Raw genomic sequence first — 13335 nt, 5'->3', positions numbered from 1 at the left:
GGTGTGGAGAGTGACCTGTGCTCGCACACAGGCCTCTTGGTGGCGGCAGCAGCAACCCTAGTGTCCCACGCCCGTCTCTGCTGTCCGCGCCGACAGCCGCGGCTCGCGCCCGTTTCTGGAGCTCCTTTACGCGGTGCCCTTAATCCCCTCTCCTCGCACACCAGGAAGCAAAGAGGCAAGAAAAAGCCTCCTGTCTCTTCGGCAGATCCGCGCCCGTTCCTGCATTTAGTATCTTTACGTTCTTGAACTGTAACTATAATTTTAACAGTTTTATAATTCTTAAGCTATAATTGGGCCCTGATCTGGCATACTCACATTACAGCTTTTTCATCCTTTGGGCCATACAGTTTTGTTATGCATTTTGGTCTAAGAAGTCTTACTTATACAAGAAGGAAGAACTAGGACTTAGTGTTTAGGAAATTAAATATATATCTTTTATAGTTAATGATTATTTTCCATTCCTAAATATTTTTATTTTTAATGTCTAATGCTTGACTATGTAAAATACATTTGACTTAAAATAAAAAGGTTATGGCTATAATAATCAAGAAAAATAAGCATATTTAATTTTACCTCGATAGACTTATTTTCATATTTGTTAGTTAAGAATACATAAATAAAAATAATAAATAGCAACTAAAAGTATTAATTAACTTTGTGTCACATATCTCATGTAACCCTTCTATCTACATAGGGCAGTTAAAAGTGATTTTGCATTAGATTTGAGATCGATAGCAAATGCCTTGCCTAAATTTCCCCGAAAGTAAAAAAAAAAAAAAAAAAAAAAAAATGTATTTATTGGGATGTGCTGATTTTGTAGCTTACATTTCTAAAATAACAGGCAAAATACAGCTTTCAAGGTTGCAGTTTGTTTTATTCAGTGCTTAATCAAACTGAGAATTTACCTAAATATATTATGGTGGGTCTGGGGGGACAAGTATTTAATAAACATCTGCGTTCCCAGCCCTGGGCATACAAAGATGAATAAGTTGAGTTTGCTCATAAATCAGTTAGAAGCTGCTGTATGTTTTCTGGCATATGATTCATGGTTTCTCTGAATTTTATACCTATTAGCATTAAATCTCTATCTAGCAACAAAAGTTTTGAAATTGCCTTTAGATTCTAATTTTGAAGCCAGACCAATAATCCATCCGGTCAAAAGTTTATAAAATTATGGCTTGGTATGACAAAATCTTTTGAGGATAGAATTCGTGACCTCTCATTGATTTGCAGATATACGAAGAAATTATACCCACAACCTAAACTTAAACATTGTGAATAAGATTTTCAGAGATATATGACTCAGTGGAAGGAAAAGGGATACCTGTAACTTTGAATCCTTTCTCTGTTTTCTGACTTTTTTTTTTTGGTGGAGGTAGGGCAGTGTTCTTGTTTTTCGTTTGTTTGTTTGTTTGTTTGTTTTAGTTTTTATAGTGGAATTCTTGGGAAAGAATGTGACTAAATACATGTTATGTAGGTGAAATATGAGTGGAAAATTGTCAGATGACACTATTTTAGAGTTGATTTCATTGTGCAGTCACTAAAAATACGTTCTCTTTTATCCAGGTTGGTGCTCTTTTTGTATTGCCATGTACCATTAGTAGCATACTTATTCCTCCTCCCAGCCAGCTCAGTTCAAGAAAATGGAAGGAGTATATAGCTAGAAAGCCTAAGACAATCAGTGGTAAGTAGTAAATTTTTAAGTTTTAATGGTGCAACATAAATAATGTACTTGTCAGCTTTGAAATGGAGATAACATTTCTTCATGAGAAAATATATTATTTATTACTACTGATTAAGAGGACCCGTATCATTTTAAGATGTTTTTTCTATCTAACAACCTACTGCAACAGAAAGTATATACAACGTTATTCATTCATAAAATATCAGTGTTCTAAAGGCAGAAATTTTGGTTAATTAAATAGCTAATTATATTAAACATGGGTTTCTTAGAGACATTTCAGGAATAAAATTTATGGAAATAGATTAATTTATTATATGGTATATTAAAAACAAACTTGTGATTACAATTTTCTGTAGAATTTATTTAACAGCTTTTTATATGCTATGCAGTATTCTAAGTACTTTAGAAATCTTGATTCATTTAATTTTTCTAATAACCTTATAAACTTAAAATAACCTTATAAACATTTAACAGATGAGGAAATTGGGACTTGGAGAAGTTACAGAGCTATTAACTAGCAGAAACAGGATGTGAACCAAGATTCTGCCAATTAATAGCTCTAACATCTCCACGGGTTTGAACCCAGGCACTCTGCTCTTAACCCCTGCACTGTGTCGCCTCTCAAATAAATGAATAAATTGAATAATTACATTCAAGATGTCACTCATTTCTATTATAAAATCAGATTATTTAAATCCAATCTCTAATACTTCATTAAGTAATTGCAGGTCAAAATGTTAGTTACTTGTCCAAAGTCACATAGCTAAAGTGTGCTCCTTCGTACTTTGTTTCAGTGTTTTCTGTTTTAATTAGACAATGATTTGTTTAGTTTAATTCTGAGCTTATACTTAGTTTTTGTGACCTGTGATATGATGGGACTAAGAACTGGAATTGAAATATATCTACCCAGATTGTAATCTCTAGAAATACTCTAGAACCTTAGAATTCTGAGGAATACAATTTTAAAATCCGCGGTTTACACAGTACTTTATAGGAAGTAGGTGAGATACTAAAATTCATTTTAGCAAGTGTTGAATTTGAAATGTAGATAATATCTATGTGGAAATTTAAAGTTAGTGTTTAAAGTTTAGATGTATATCTCTAGAGAGTGGTCAGGGCAGGAGATTTAGATTTTTAGTTTACCAGCTCTTTTGTTTATCTGTTTTACAACAAATATTAATTAACTTTGTGTCACATATCTCATGTAACCCTTCTATCTACATAGGGCAGTTAAAAGTGATTTTGCATTAGATTTGAGATCGATAGCAAATGCCTTGCCTAAATTTCCCCGAAAGTAAAAAAAAAAAAAAAAAAAAAAAAATGTATTTATTGGGATGTGCTGATTTTGTAGCTTACATTTCTAAAATAACAGGCAAAATACAGCTTTCAAGGTTGCAGTTTGTTTTATTCAGTGCTTAATCAAACTGAGAATTTACCTAAATATATTATGGTGGGTCTGGGGGGACAAGTATTTAATAAACATCTGCGTTCCCAGCCCTGGGCATACAAAGATGAATAAGTTGAGTTTGCTCATAAATCAGTTAGAAGCTGCTGTATGTTTTCTGGCATATGATTCATGGTTTCTCTGAATTTTATACCTATTAGCATTAAATCTCTATCTAGCAACAAAAGTTTTGAAATTGCCTTTAGATTCTAATTTTGAAGCCAGACCAATAATCCATCCAGTCAAAAGTTTATAAAATTATGGCTTGGTATGACAAAATCTTTTGAGGATAGAATTCGTGACCTCTCATTGATTTGCAGATATACGAAGAAATTATACCCACAACCTAAACTTAAACATTGTGAATAAGATTTTCAGAGATATATGACTCAGTGGAAGGAAAAGGGATACCTGTAACTTTGAATCCTTTCTCTGTTTTCTGACTTTTTTTTTTTGGTGGAGGTAGGGCAGTGTTCTTGTTTTTCGTTTGTTTGTTTGTTTGTTTGTTTTAGTTTTTATAGTGGAATTCTTGGGAAAGAATGTGACTAAATACATGTTATGTAGGTGAAATATGAGTGGAAAATTGTCAGATGACACTATTTTAGAGTTGATTTCATTGTGCAGTCACTAAAAATACGTTCTCTTTTATCCAGGTTGGTGCTCTTTTTGTATTGCCATGTACCATTAGTAGCATACTTATTCCTCCTCCCAGCCAGCTCAGTTCAAGAAAATGGAAGGAGTATATAGCTAGAAAGCCTAAGACAATCAGTGGTAAGTAGTAAATTTTTAAGTTTTAATGGTGCAACATAAATAATGTACTTGTCAGCTTTGAAATGGAGATAACATTTCTTCATGAGAAAATATATTATTTATTACTACTGATTAAGAGGACCCGTATCATTTTAAGATGTTTTTTCTATCTAACAACCTACTGCAACAGAAAGTATATACAACGTTATTCATTCATAAAATATCAGTGTTCTAAAGGCAGAAATTTTGGTTAATTAAATAGCTAATTATATTAAACATGGGTTTCTTAGAGACATTTCAGGAATAAAATTTATGGAAATAGATTAATTTATTATATGGTATATTAAAAACAAACTTGTGATTACAATTTTCTGTAGAATTTATTTAACAGCTTTTTATATGCTATGCAGTATTCTAAGTACTTTAGAAATCTTGATTCATTTAATTTTTCTAATAACCTTATAAACTTAAAATAACCTTATAAACATTTAACAGATGAGGAAATTGGGACTTGGAGAAGTTACAGAGCTATTAACTAGCAGAAACAGGATGTGAACCAAGATTCTGCCAATTAATAGCTCTAACATCTCCACGGGTTTGAACCCAGGCACTCTGCTCTTAACCCCTGCACTGTGTCGCCTCTCAAATAAATGAATAAATTGAATAATTACATTCAAGATGTCACTCATTTCTATTATAAAATCAGATTATTTAAATCCAATCTCTAATACTTCATTAAGTAATTGCAGGTCAAAATGTTAGTTACTTGTCCAAAGTCACATAGCTAAAGTGTGCTCCTTCGTACTTTGTTTCAGTGTTTTCTGTTTTAATTAGACAATGATTTGTTTAGTTTAATTCTGAGCTTATACTTAGTTTTTGTGACCTGTGATATGATGGGACTAAGAACTGGAATTGAAATATATCTACCCAGATTGTAATCTCTAGAAATACTCTAGAACCTTAGAATTCTGAGGAATACAATTTTAAAATCCGCGGTTTACACAGTACTTTATAGGAAGTAGGTGAGATACTAAAATTCATTTTAGCAAGTGTTGAATTTGAAATGTAGATAATATCTATGTGGAAATTTAAAGTTAGTGTTTAAAGTTTAGATGTATATCTCTAGAGAGTGGTCAGGGCAGGAGATTTAGATTTTTAGTTTACCAGCTCTTTTGTTTATCTGTTTTACAACAAATCACCCTAAAACTAAGTGGCTTAAAAGAACAAACACTTTATTTGCTCGTTCTTCTGTATTTGAGCTAGGTTCAGCTGGGTCGTTCTTCTGCCAGTCTTACCAGTGGTCACTGATACGTGGCTGCGCTGAACTTGTGGATTGTTTGGAGGATGGGCTCAGATGGGATGCAGGGACAGCTGTCTTTCTCTCTCCATGTAGTCTCAACGCCTGTTCCTTGCCGCATGATTTTTTCTTGTAATCTCTGGAGCAGGTTAGCTGGAATTTTTTACATGGCTACTCAAGATTCCAAAATGTAGAAAAATTGAGGTGACAAGGACTTTTTAAGGCTTATTCCCAAAACTGGCCAAGTGTCACTTCTGCTGTATTCTTATTTAAAGCTACTCACAAGAATGGGCCAGATTCAAGAGGGAGGTGACTATACAAGGGTCTGAATACTGGGAAGCCGCCAAGGTAAAAGTCCACCGCGGGTGTATAAAGGTGACGGTGGAAACAGGAGTGGTTGGGAAAAAACACATAGACAACATGGCTAAAGAAGAGAGCCAAGGATAGGACCTTTAGAAATACCTGAATTTAAGGTAAAGTGGAGGAAAAGTTAGAAAATGGTTTAGTAAATGGTAGTTGGAAGACCCTAAAGAGTTATAATCATTAACATCAATATCAAAATACCATTTATTGCATAATATAGAGTATGGTGCAAAGTGTGGGAAATAAAGGGAAGTCAAACTGGGTTCTTACACTTGAGGAAGTAGAGGCATGGTCCTTTTCTTTGTAAAGTTTATAGTCAAGTGAAGAAGGCACTTTGAAAAATCATTATAAATCTCTTTAGCCAGCAGGGTGAAAGTGAAGTGGAGGATACTTTCAGAGTGTATGACCTAACGTAGCCTTAAGAATTCAGGAAGGCTTCCTGGAGGAAGAGACATAGTTAATGTAGTTTATTGCACCGTACTAATTCGTGAAGAAATGTGGCTTTAACCCTTCCCAGCTCACAAGGAATAAGTGTATACCTGGTGATTTTGGCAGATGCTAAAACAAAATCAGAAGTAGACTTACTGGGTGGCAGTAGAGTCAGTTTCACTATACTACGTGAAATCACGGGATAATATCCATTTCTCAATATTACATAGGTTTACGACTTATTAACATGAATAGTAACATCTCTTAACTAAACTTGAGTGTGTTCTGGACAACCCTTTATTTATTTTTCCTCTTGTAACTTTTTCTAAGGTAATTTATTTATTTAGAATTTACTCTTAGTTTTTTTTATTTTTATGACTTTCATTGCAACTTTAAGAAAATACCTTATCATGAGGCTTGATTTGATTTTTTTTAATTATCACCTCTTAAAATTTGGGGATTAGTATTAGTAACTTCTGAATAATAATTAGACATGCATCACATGACCATCTTCGAAGCCAAGTTGTTGATTAGGCTATATCATTAAGGACTGATTAAGCTGACACTTTACGATCTTTTTTTTTTTTAATCTCAGAAATAGAAACAATCAAATTGAACAGTTGATTATTAAGTTCTGTTTTACCCATAACCCTTTCTGTAGGGGAAATTATTTATCCCATTGACAGAACTTCTTTTGTAAAGAGTAGCCAAGTTTTAGCTAGTCTAAGTTTTGATGCCTCTTACATAGGAAAACGTCATATCCCATTCATAGTGCCACTACTAATAGCCTCTCTCACTACAAAATAAGGTATTAACTCTCAGCCTCCTAAATCAAAACTCTTGTTTCCCCATAACCTACTGAATCATGCCCACCTGTTCTTTGCTGTTGCCTTCCTTGTCCCCTATCCTCCAGACTAAACTTTGTACTGTTTCCTAAAACTATTCCCTGGTTTTACACCTTTATGATGTTGTTATTCATGCATCCAGTCAGTCACGTTTCTATTCATGCCTTGTAGATACTATGAGTCAGGTATGGTACTGCAATCTGGGGGTTGCAGGTGAGCAAGACAGACTTGGCTCCTCCTCTTCTAGAATTCATACTGTAACATAGAAAAGAGGCACTGAGAAGGAGCTGAAGCAATCCCTAAGAGATATTACATAAATAGAACAAGGTGTGCAAACGTTATTATGCTACCATTTGTGGTACAAATAACAGCTCAGATGTGTGAAGTAAGCATTTATAAGTATTTGTTTGTATATGCATGAAATACTCAGTTTTTCAACAGATAGTTTTATTGAGCACCTACAGTGTACTAGGCACTGTTTTACATGCTGGACCAGCAGTAAATTGAACAAAGAACTTGCTCTTGGGGAGCTTACATGTAGTGGAGGTAACAGGTTTAGTTCTTACCCCAGATAGGCATATGGCTACGTCTCTCAGTTTTGGAAAACCTTTACTCCAAAGTCATTTTCTCATTCAGGACCTAATTTTTGCCATCCCATCTAAAATTGCAAATGGACTCTTCTCCTGACATCATCTCCATCTTCCCAGCTCTATTTTTTCTCCTTAGTGCTTATTACCATCTAATATACTAAATGTGTGTCCGTTTCTCTCGCTAGAAGTGAGAAGAGACAAAGTGAAGTTTTTTTACTTTTATTCATTGCTTTATTCTTAGTGCCTGGAACAGTGCCTGATACTTAATAAGTACTCAAAAATATTTGTAAAATAATAAGTGAAATATATAGTGTATTTCCAGTTAGTAATAACCGCTGTCTGGAAAAGTAAAGAAAGACTTTGAATGGACTGCAATGTGAACCAAAATTTGTGCTCCAGTTTTTATCAGTTGCTTAGGTTTAATGTATCATCCCTTGATGAAATAAAGGGATGTATCGATATATTATACATAGGACATACGTATTAGTTTGAACCATATGGTATTACTCTCTTTTTATATCAAAAATTGTTAAAATATCAGCAATTCATATGGTTTGACCTAAAATAGAAGAACAATGCCGAATTTGAAATATGCTTAAATTAAGAGTAGCAGGGCTTCCCTGGTGGCACAGTGGTTGAGAATCTGCCTGCTAATGCAGGGGACACGGGTTCGAGCCCTGGTCTGGGAAGATCCCACATGCCGCGGAGCAACTGGGCCCGTGAGCCACAACTACTGAGCCTGCACGTCTGGAGCTTGTGCTCTGCAACAAGAGAGGCCTCGATAGTGAGAGGCCCGCACACTGTGATGAAGAGCGGCCCCCGCTTGCCACAACTAGAGAAAGCCCTCGCACAGAAACGAAGACCCAACACAACCAAAAGTAAAGTAAAATAAATAAATAAATAAAAGAAATGCATTTCCATTTAAAGAAAAAAAAAGAAGCTTCGAGCTTCATGTAAAAAAAAAAAAAAAGAGTAGCGAAAGAATTATTTTAAAAGTGTTTTTCAGTGAAATACCCAGAAAGTATTATGGTACTGGGAAAAACGTAAAAGAACTATATGAACAATTGCAATTAACTAAACCTTATTACATTTCTGAAGAAAGGCTTCTATATTTAAAACTATATTGAAAAGCCAGTTGTATACTGAAAAGAGCCTGGCTCACCATATGTTCACAGAGATGTTTTATGAAATTGTCAAAAAATTGGATGTTGATCATTGCCTAATTTTATATAATAAATAAAAAAGCTAAGGTACAGAGAAATCAAGAAATTTCTCTAAGGTCACAGGGTGAAATCAGAATTTCCACTCAAGTCTTTCTACCGGTCATCCATGATCATTTCATAATCCCGAGTTCTAGTGTTGCCTCATTTTTTTAAAAATTGGAATTCTTTTGAAAGGAAACATTTTAAAGGTACTTGGCAAAAAAAATTATTAGCAAGGACTAATGAAGCATTTTGAATTGAGGAGGCATGTGCCTTCTTCATACTCAAGTCAGTGTGATTGTGAAGTGTTTCAAAATAGTGAGCTGAAACTAATAAGGTTAAAATGACTCTGTAACTGATTTATAAATAATTTTGATCTTGAGAAAAGGTAAAGGACTTAGATAAAGATTTTGCAAGAGATTTCAGTGGCAAAGTCAAACTGTTCTTTCAGTCAGCAAATATTTATATTTATCGTGTGCCTGTTGTGTTCAGGGCATTATTCTAGGTGCTAGGAATTCAGTAGTGAAAACAATCAGCCAACTTTACTGTATTATCTTTTATTAAACACACCACTCAACAACATACTGGTTCTCTTCAAGCACATATGGAACATTCTTCAGGATAGACCATATATCTGTCAGGCCATTAAACGAGGCTCAGTAAATTTAAAAGAATAGATATAATACACAGTATGTTCTCCAGTTACAGTGGAATTAAATTAGAAATAAACAACAGAAAGAAATCTGAGAACTACTTTAAATACTTGGAAACTAAATTTTAAACACACTTCTAAATAACACATAGGTGAAATTAAGAAAATAGTCTTAACTGAATGAAAATAGAAACGTATCAAATTTATGGAAAGCAGATAATACAGTACTAAGAGGATTCTGAATGCTTATCTTAGAATGGAAAAAAGATCTAAAATCAGTCATTTAAACATCAACCTCAAGAAGCTAGCAGACTAAATCCAAGTGAAGTAGAAGGAAGGAAATTAGACCAGAAACCAATGAATAAAATACTGAGGACTATATCTAACAAGAAGTGCAAGACCTGTACACTGAAAACTACAAAACATTACTGAGAGTAGTTAAAGAAGTTATAAGTAAATGGAGAAATATACTGTGTTCATAGATTTAGAAAACTCAGTATTATTAAGATGGTCCTTCTCTCCCAACTGACCTATAGATTCAATCTAATCTCTAACAAAATTCAGGAGGACTTTTCATAGAAATTGACAAATGGATACTAGATTTACATGCAATTGCAAAGGATCTAGAATGGCCAAAACAATTTTGAAAAGGAAGAACAACTTTTGAGAACTTACACTGCCTGATTCACAACTTGCTATGAAGCCATAGTAATCAAGACAATGTGGTGTTGGAGAATACACATACACCAGTGGAACAGAATAGAGACAAAGATGCCAATGGGAAAAGGATAGTCCTTTTAACACAGTACTGGAATAAGTGGATGTCCATATGTAAAAACTCAAAAATTACATATATAAGTATATAAAATATGTAATTTTTAGACTTCTATCTTACATAAAAATTAACTCAAAATGAGTCATATACCCAAATGTAAGCACTAAAACTACAAAACCTCTATAAAAAAATATATACCGAAAGAATGATCTGTAAAAAGAAAAAAGAATCTATAAATTCACCAAAATTTAAAAATACCTCCATTTTGAAATCTAAAGAAAAAAACGGTTTTGATGAACCTAGGGGCAGGACAGGAATAAAGACGCAGACGTAGAGAATGGACTTGAGGACATGGGGAGGGGGAAGTGTAAGATGGGATGAAGTGAAAGAGTTGCATTGACATACATACACTACCAAATGTAAACTAGATAGCTAGTGGGAAGCAGCCGCATAGCACAGGGAGATCAGCTCGGTGCTTTGTGACCACCTAGAGGGGTGGAATAAGGAGGGTGGGAAGGAGGCTCAAGAGGGAAGGGATATGGGGATATATGTATACCTATAGCTGATTGACTTTGTTATACAGCAGAAACTAACACACCATTGTAAAGCAATTATACTCCAATAAAGATGTTTAAAAAAAATCTCCTTTTTGAAGAACTCTGTTAAAAAGTTTTTAAAGGCTACTAAGAAAAAATAGTTTCAATCATATGTCTTACAATGGACAGGTATATAAAAAAAATTCTTACAACTCAGTAGTAAGGAGAAATTGCAATTAATAAGTGGGTAAGAGACTTGAATACACATTTCTCTAAAGATACATGAAGAGCTAAAAAAGCACATGAAAGATACTCAACATCATTAATCTTTTGGGAAATGAAAATTAAAACCACAATGTGATTCTATAATAACTGTCTAGAATGGATATTATTAAAAACAGTGACTATCATATTTTGATGAGGATGCGGAGAAACTGCAAGTCTCACACGTTGGTGGGGATGTAAAACGGTACAGCTACTGTGGAAAACAGTCGGGCCGTTAAACTTACACTTAACTCTGCAGCTCAGTTCTTCCATTCCTAGGTATTTATCCAGGAGAAATGAGAGCATATGTTCACACATGCTTGCAAGCAGCTGCTTATAGAAGCAATATTCATAATAACTAAGAATTGGAAACTATGCAGATATCCATCAACTGGTGAACAGATGAACATGGTTTGTTTTGTCCATATAATGGAATCCTTCTCAGCAGTAAAAAGACATGAAAAGTTTTGAGTATACCTAAATATTACTTAGTTTATAAAGTCAGGCTTAAAAGACTAGTACATAATTTTACTTATATGAAATTGCTAAAAAAGGCAGGAGGACCAGAAAGCAGATCAATAGAGGCCTGAGGCCATGAGCAGGAAAGGAGATTGACTGCAAAGAGGTAATGGACGCTTTCGAGACTGAATTATAATCATGGATAAACAATTGTATAATTTCCTTAAACTAATCAAACTTAGACTCTGACATGTGTATGTAAATTATACCTCATTAAAACTTTTTTTTTTTTTGGCAAGAATCACTTGAAGGCTCTTAGACCTAAATGCAGTTTGTTTCTAACCTAGTTCAGTAATTCTTAATACCAGCTCACGTTAGAATAACCTTGGCAGTTATCAGAAAAGAAAAAGTCAAGCTGGGCCCTACGTGAAAACAATTAAATGCAAATCTCTGGGGAAGATCAGGGCATCAGTAGTTTGTAAAAGCACCCAGGTGTTTCAAATGTGCATCCAGTATTGAGACCCTCTGCACTAGGCGTGCTCTCTTCAACTCTAGGCTAGAGAGCCACTGTTTCTGAAAGTCCTTCAGATGCTTTGAGGCAGAAAAAGGTTTAAGAATAACTACTTTAGGCCTTTAATTCCTTGGCTAGAAAATGAGGATAATATACTTGTTTCGTATATCTCGCAAACTTGTTAGACACTATTGGTAATGAAGGTAAACTCTTTGTAAACTCCGCAATAGCTTTTTGTTATTCTGTCCTATCTTAAATCCTTTCTATGTCTGTGGAACAATAAAGGATCATTGTTGTTCACGATGGTGAGTAAGATCTTGAAATATCTTCTGAATAACTTCTTTATTCACTGTAGCTTTCATATTGTGTATTTTACTGTGTTACAACTAAGAGAAAATGTATACAATTTATGATCCTAATGTTATTTAATTGGTTGAAATAGTTATAGTGGAATCTATAAATCCTTCTACATTTTTGGAATCTTCTCAGTAGGAAGCTTCCAACACCTATTCCACAATACTATTATTTCTTAAACCATGTTAGATTCTTTCTAAAATTGAGCCCCAGAGCATTTTCTTGGAGAGTCTCAGTGACAGTTTACGATTTATTTTTAAATTTACGATAAATTATTCAAAGCTTAGTCTGATGAATAAGGTGGGGGATCAAGCTAGGCAATACATTTTTTGGAATTGCTTTATCAATGTAAAGTAATTAACATTTTTTTCTTGTGATTCCCTAGCTGACCTAAGGACCATTTCAAAAGTTGAGTCTAGAATTTATAGTGATGTAACTGTTGGAAAGTGTATAGCTTCCTAAAATGCCTACATTGAAGGCTATTTTATTTTATTGTTTAATTTTTGGCATAATTATCAAAATAATTGGGTATATTATTTAGTCGCTTCTTAAGAAATATATGTAATACTCATCAATAATTTAGACTATTCACTTAACCAGAATATCCTGTTCCCCTAATCATCCTGGGATATTTTTCATTTTATAATATGGAATATTATTTCCTCTGTACATTAATATGATCTTGTTTTTATATTGTTGAACTGTTTATTTTTTTATTTTATTTTTTAACATCTTTATTGATGTATAATTGCTTTACAATGTTATGTTAGTTTCTGTTGTATAACAAAGTGAATCAGCTATACATATACTGTATCCCTGTATCCCCTCCCTCTTGCGCCTCCCTCCCACCCTCCCTATCTCACCCCTCTAGGTGGTCACAAACCACCCTGATATCCCTGTGCTATGCAGCTGCTTCCCACTAGCTACCTATTTTACATTGGGTAGTGTATATACATCAATGCTACTCTCACTTTGTCCCAGCTTACCGCTCTCCCTCCCCATGTCCTCACATCCATTCTCTGCATCTGTGTCTTTATTCCTGTCCTGCCCCTAGGTTCATCAGAACCATTTTTTAAAAAAATTCCATATATATGCATTAGCATATGGTATTTGTTTTTCTCTTTCTGACTTACTTCACTCTGTATGACAGACTCTAGGTCCATCCACCTCACTACAAATA

The 13335-nt window shown here is 34.1% G+C and overlaps 1 protein-coding gene across 1 annotated transcript in view; it reads left to right on the top strand.

The window, feature by feature from the left end:
• The window catches only part of MTBP (MDM2 binding protein), an 85936-nt gene that overhangs the window by 21679 nt on the left and 50922 nt on the right, over positions 1 to 13335 (top strand). The window contains exon 11 of the mRNA XM_007119600.4: positions 1567 to 1684. Coding sequence (XP_007119662.2) covers positions 1567 to 1684 — 118 coding nt within the window. The remainder of the gene's footprint in view (positions 1 to 1566; positions 1685 to 13335) is intronic.

Source organism: Physeter macrocephalus, chromosome 15, assembly GCF_002837175.3.
Source record: "Physeter macrocephalus isolate SW-GA chromosome 15, ASM283717v5, whole genome shotgun sequence".
Classification (NCBI taxonomy): Eukaryota; Metazoa; Chordata; class Mammalia; order Artiodactyla; family Physeteridae; genus Physeter; species Physeter macrocephalus.
Note: the sequence above shows the minus strand (reverse complement) of the source record. Positions and strands in the feature narration are given on the sequence as shown.